At 46.3% G+C, this 5979-nt stretch overlaps 1 protein-coding gene across 1 annotated transcript; it reads left to right on the top strand.

The window, feature by feature from the left end:
* The first annotated feature begins 781 nt into the window (after window positions 1–781).
* On the top strand, window positions 782–5979 carry GLUL (glutamate-ammonia ligase). The gene is made up of 6 exons (XM_065877978.1): window positions 782–947; window positions 2240–2401; window positions 3993–4139; window positions 4551–4678; window positions 4884–5083; window positions 5661–5979. The coding sequence occupies exons 1-6, from the start codon at window positions 782–784 to the stop codon at window positions 5977–5979; spliced, it is 1122 nt and encodes a 373-aa protein (XP_065734050.1).

The raw sequence follows: 5979 nt of genomic DNA, 5'->3' as shown, positions 1-5979 counted from the left end.
TTAGCATGCCTCAGCTTTTGAAACCCCAGAGCTTTTTGATTTAGAAGTGGGAATTTCTTAATTACTTGAAAAGCTCTCTGGTGGAATCTGGTCAAACTTAAATCTCCTGTCTGAAGTGAGAACTTTGCCTCAGACTGATGCAAATTATGCCATCGTGTATCTTAGAATCCAACTTGGATTGGCTATTTTTACATCTTGGTAATTGTGATAACTGCTGTTCTTCTAGGAAGCCACCAGTCTCTTAAATCTTCTAGCTAGCCCCCTTGTTTCATCCTACCAACTAAATGGGGGGGGGGTGTTTGTTTTTTGGAAGGGTGGAGGAATCTTCAAAAGCACTCTTTACTGAGATATCCTCTGGGGTGTAAGGAAAAGGGAAGACTTAACCCAGAGATCATAGCAGCCAAGCCTTTCTGTGACTGGATTTTACTTGGAGACGATGTCTGTTTGGCAGACTTTCTGTTTCAGAACTTTTGTATCTTCATTGTGTTTTGGGGTTTTTTTCTCCCTCTAGTATCTTAGGGTGAAAAATGAAACAATTCCTCTACCTCTGATAAACTGCAAAAAGTAGAGCTTAGTGCTCACAAGTTTAGATTCTGGCTTGAGGAAGCTTATAAGGAGACTTTTGTCTAGTATAAAAGTTTAATCTCCCTGAAAGCAAGTTAAATAGGGAGGGGCCACCACTCCCGCTGCTTCTTGATTTAGTTGTCCTTATTGCGTCAGAGGATCTGTTTGGAGTTGGTGTTCTTATTTTATTTTGTCTCTCTCCAGAACACCTTCCACCATGGCCACCTCGGCGAGCTCCCACTTGAACAAAGGCATCAAGCAGGTGTACATGTCCCTGCCTCAGGGTGAGAAAGTCCAAGCTATGTATATCTGGATTGATGGTACTGGAGAAGGACTGCGCTGCAAGACCCGGACCCTGGACTGTGAGCCCAAGTGTATAGAAGGTGAGAGACTGAGCTGGCTGGGAGCAGCGTGAGGGTGGGCGGCAGCCTGAGACCAAGCCACTAGATTTGGCCTCTGTTTGTGAAGCTTTTCGAAGGCGGGACTTTTCAGACTTCATTCAACCAACATTAAGCTCCTACACTGCCTCCAAGCATAACAGCAATGGACCCCTTCATTTAAATGAAATCTTGCGTGTAAGCCAGTATATTGAAGGAAAAGAGACTAAGTCTGGGGGCGAGAGGGGTTGGAAACTTTGTTTACTTGGGCAGTCCTACTTAATTGGCCCTAAGGTACGGCCAGGAACCCAGTTTGAAAACCACCTGACTATGCCATCTACTTTACAAACTCTTTGAATGCTGTTTCAGACTCATGTGTCACTGAGGTTCTACATGCAAAACAAACACCCTAAAGTGGTCTCTAGGACCAGCCGTCATTAGTTTTTAGTTGATGCCACTTCTGGAAATTCTTCAGCTGGCTGATTGCTTATCCTACAGGAGCTATTATATGAGTTGTGACAACCTCATTCTTTTGGTCTAGAACAAACCGTAGCCACTCTCCTTCTGGAAAGGGACCGTGGTCCATCATCTTTTACCTGCTTTTAGGTTAGGTTACTCTTCTGATAATGTTCACATTTGAGCGAATGAATGAATGACTGTAATATAAAGCATATACTGTGCACCTGCTATGTGGCAGGTATTGGATAGGCCCTGGGAATACAAGATGAGAGTCTGGTCTCTGCCTTGGGAGACCTCATAGGCAACTGGAGTGATGAAGGAACTGGCCTTTAAAACATAGTGTGGATACGTGACATGGGAGCGCCATTGAATAAGTCATCCGGCTGGTGTCTGTTTCCTCATCTGTTAAAATAAGGACACCACTTGAACTAGGACAGTCCGTCACACAGTGGGCGGAGGAATTAGAGAAAGAAGCAACAGAGTTGGCTCTCAGAGAATCTTTATTTCTCCGATTTCAATACTTTAAATGAGGACTGACTGACTGACTGGTGATATCCAGTTTGTCTCCTTGGTGTCCAGTAGACTTATTTACAGAGGAAACGTCATTCTTAGGTTGTTCTTGTGACTGTTACTTCTTTTAGGAAAGTGATGCGGTGGTCTTACTTGGAACTCAGATAGGAAGGACTGTAGGGCTACCTGCAAACATCAGGGTTTGCGTGTAATAGTGGCAGTCATGCATGCCTCACGGGCTTTCTGGACAAGAGAGTATAGATCTTGTGAAGATCTGAAAAGTTCCTGTGCGTTTTAACTATAATTTCCCCCTCTCTTTTTTACCCCAGAGTTGCCGGAGTGGAATTTTGATGGCTCTAGTACTTTTCAATCCGAAGGCTCCAACAGTGACATGTATCTCGTCCCTGCTGCCATGTTTCGGGACCCTTTCCGCAAGGACCCCAACAAGCTGGTGTTCTGTGAAGTCTTCAAGTACAACCGAAAGCCTGCAGGTGTGTATAGGATAGGTATGGATACCCCAGTCCATGAATTGTAAAGGTGGGCGGGAGAGGATATTCCAAAATCGGTATTGGAAAGACAAGCTTATCTCAGAGCTGTCTTAGAAGTCTGAAGGATTGGACATGGACCTCTCCGTCCTGAACTTCCTTGTTCAGAGAGGTTGTATGGTCCATCCTCCCATTGTTGGTTCCATAAAACGACATTGGATTCTTCTAAATCTGCTGGGGGAGTGCCGCATGTCACAGTCGTCCTGCTTGTAGATTTTAAGAACACGGATTCTGAAGTGAGAATGTTGGGTTTGAGTTCTAGATCTGCCACTTATTTGGTATGAGCTTGGGCAAGTTATTTTTCTCCTATACTTTTCACTTCCCCGATTTTAAAATGGGGAAAATAATGAAATCCGTCTCATAAAGTTGTTTAGAGGATTAATTGAGTTAATATGTGCAAATGATTGAGAAGAATTGTATGTTAAATATTGGTTGCCTTTTCATTCCAGAGAGCTTGTCTTCTTTCTCTGTCCACTGACTAAAATAAGAGCATCTTGGTTCACTGATAACATACGTTTGCCTTGAGGTTTGCTGTAACTGCACCTTTGGTTTTTGTCTGGCATACCCATTGCTCCCAGTTCTCCACCATTCACCTTTTTAAGCTCAGCTGGAGTCTCACTTCCATGAAGTCTCTTGCTACACTCAGCCAGTGAGACTTTTTGGCAAGTCACTTAGTGACTCTGGACCTTACTTGTCTTTGTTTTGAGAGGCATTATCAAATTGTGGTAAAGGGCCTGAGCTCTGAAGTCGACAAGCAGGGTTTCCTGACCTTGCTGCTTGTGCTGTACCCTGGGCAGGCTACCTACCATCTCTGAGCCTCATTTTCTCGTTTGTGAAAATGGAGACTCGTAATACCTACCTCAGGGCTGTTAGGAAAACGAAGTTGGGGGTTTTCTTTGATGTAACGTAGAGATCTTAAAATGGTTCCTGGGACATAGTGAAACAGCCATAATGAGTCTATAAAGTTCCGGTCTGGGTTAGAAATTGTTCCCAGTTGAGCTCGTCGCATTTTATTTTATTTTTATTTTTTTGTACTAAGCAGTACTATAGAACTTAGCACTTTATCTGCTCTCCTGGAATGTAAAGCTCTTAATAGGCAAATGATTCTCTCAATAAAAATTGTAGATTTGGCTCTAAATGCTTGAGAAACTAGGAATAAGTCTGACAGCTAGAAGCAGTTCTTTTGTGAATAGAGGGTTTACGTGCCTGACATTTGGTATTTGGGAAGGAGCCAGCTTGCAGATAAGGTGAAAACTTGCTCTGTTCTGGATCCACTCCCATGTGACTCTGTTGTAACCCAGTTTAGTTATAAATAAAGCCTTTTGAGAGTCTCCCTGCAGATATATAATCATAGCTTCTCTCATCGTCCCCTTTTACACCGACCGACCGGGGCACAGAAAGGTTAACACTGGGTCAATTCAGCTTACAATCAACATCTCAAGTACCTGGAGTCCAAGGAGTATTTCCCACCAATGCAGGGATTCAGTACATTTGTCCATATGTCTCTAATAGTGCGTTGACTCTTTCTTTTTCCTAGAGACCAATTTAAGGCACACCTGTAAACGGATAATGGACATGGTGAGCAACCAGCGCCCCTGGTTTGGAATGGAGCAGGAATATACTCTCATGGGCACAGATGGGCATCCCTTTGGTTGGCCTTCCAACGGCTTCCCTGGGCCCCAAGGTAAGTCCCCTTGGTGAGGGGTGAATCTTGCTCCTCCCCAAGTGCTTAATTAGCAAGGAAAGTCTCTCTCCCCAGAGATGGGAGTGAATCCTTGTGGATCAAAAAGCTAAGGGAGTATCTGTGAGATTGGCTGAAATAATACCGTAAAGAGAGAGAGCCCTCGTGCTACCCAAATCCAGACGTGGATGTTGAGACATGAACATTGCGGGAAAACCTTTGGCCCTACCGAGAATGTGGCCAGGAGGGCCCCCTGCACTCCACTCCTGCACCTCCAGGTGAAGGCAGGGATGGTGATTCCAGAGAGCAAGTGTTGAGAGCTTTCTGACTTCTGACTTTGGGCCGTGCATCTCACATAGATAGGAATTTTCTTGATGTCCTGCCTCTTGACCTTCCATCTTGACGCCTCTGCAGGTCCCTACTACTGTGGTGTGGGAGCAGACAAAGCCTATGGCAGGGATATCGTGGAGGCTCACTACCGGGCCTGCTTGTATGCCGGCATCAAGATCGGGGGCACGAATGCCGAGGTCATGCCTGCCCAGGTAAATGGCTCTAGTCCGTCACCTTCCCCACCTAGAGGCGAGTGGGGACTTTTGCTAGCAAGTGCTGCTATGGGGCCCCGCTCCTTAACCCAAAGTCCTCAAGGTGGCTTGGAGTAGGGGTAAGAAGGGTGCACGTGTCAGAGCTTCTGGTTGGGGGGTGAGCAGTGGGTTTTGCTTTAAAGGCCAGTCTTCTCGTTCTCTCTAGTGGGAATTCCAGATAGGGCCCTGTGAAGGAATCGACATGGGAGATCATCTCTGGGTGGCCCGCTTCATCTTGCATCGTGTGTGTGAAGACTTCGGAGTGATTGCCACCTTTGATCCTAAGCCCATTCCTGGGAACTGGAATGGTGCCGGCTGCCACACCAACTTCAGCACCAAGGCCATGCGAGAGGAGAATGGTCTGAAGTGAGTGCCGCCTCCTGCTGGGGCTGTTTCACTCTCTTTGCAAGAATACTTGCCAAGGGTTTGATGTATCGGGGATGAGTCAGCCGCCTTCTCAGTTCGTACCTTAGCCCTTGGCTTCAAAAATTGTCTTCTGATCCTGTCATTTTGTTTCTATTTGAAAAGTACCCCAAAAATACTCTAGGAGTAGGATTCAAGGATGGTGATAGGGGAAAGTTGACACAGATGAATGCATTTGAAAGTCTTTAGTAAGAACTAAATTAGTAACCGTACAGGCTTATGAATGAATTCAATGCCTGTGGGTGGGAGAAAGTCCTTGATTGGGATCTTTTCATTCAACAAATGCCATCTACTGCATGTCTAGCACTCTTCTGAGCACTAAGAGACACAGGTTACAAGGCAAAGTGCTGCCCTTGTGGAGAATTTGTTCTCCTGGGGCCATGTTTTGGTGAAGTAGACCCTGGACAACAGTCTTTGGTAGATGAGTCATTCCATTCTTGGATCCACACCTGCTCCTCTGCCCTTGAAGGGTGGGTTTCCTGGTGGCAGGTTGGACCCTCATCTTAACTGTCTCCTCCAGGTACATTGAGGAGGCCATCGAGAAACTAAGCAAGCGACACCAGTACCACATCCGAGCCTACGATCCCAAGGGGGGCCTGGACAACGCCCGGCGCCTAACTGGATTCCACGAAACCTCCAACATCAACGACTTCTCTGCCGGCGTGGCCAACCGTGGCGCTAGCATCCGCATTCCCCGGACTGTCGGCCAGGAGAAGAAGGGTTACTTTGAAGACCGTCGCCCCTCTGCCAACTGTGACCCCTTTGCGGTGACAGAAGCCCTCATCCGCACGTGTCTTCTCAACGAAACTGGCGACGAGCCCTTCCAGTACAAAAACTAA

Source organism: Phocoena phocoena, chromosome 1 (genome assembly GCF_963924675.1).
Source record: "Phocoena phocoena chromosome 1, mPhoPho1.1, whole genome shotgun sequence".
Classification (NCBI taxonomy): domain Eukaryota; kingdom Metazoa; phylum Chordata; class Mammalia; order Artiodactyla; family Phocoenidae; genus Phocoena; species Phocoena phocoena.
Note: the sequence above shows the minus strand (reverse complement) of the source record. Positions and strands in the feature narration are given on the sequence as shown.

Excerpts from the sequence above, each read along its gene's own strand:
- GLUL (XM_065877978.1), top strand. The coding sequence starts at position 782 with ATGGCCACCTCGGCGAGCTCCCACTTGAACAAAGGCATCAAGCAGGTG. Across the intron at positions 4,140-4,550 it reads CGGCTTCCCTGGGCCCCAAG|GTCCCTACTACTGTGGTGTG; the intron begins GTAAGTCCCCTT and ends ACGCCTCTGCAG. Across the intron at positions 5,084-5,660 it reads CGAGAGGAGAATGGTCTGAA|GTACATTGAGGAGGCCATCG; the intron begins GTGAGTGCCGCC and ends TGTCTCCTCCAG.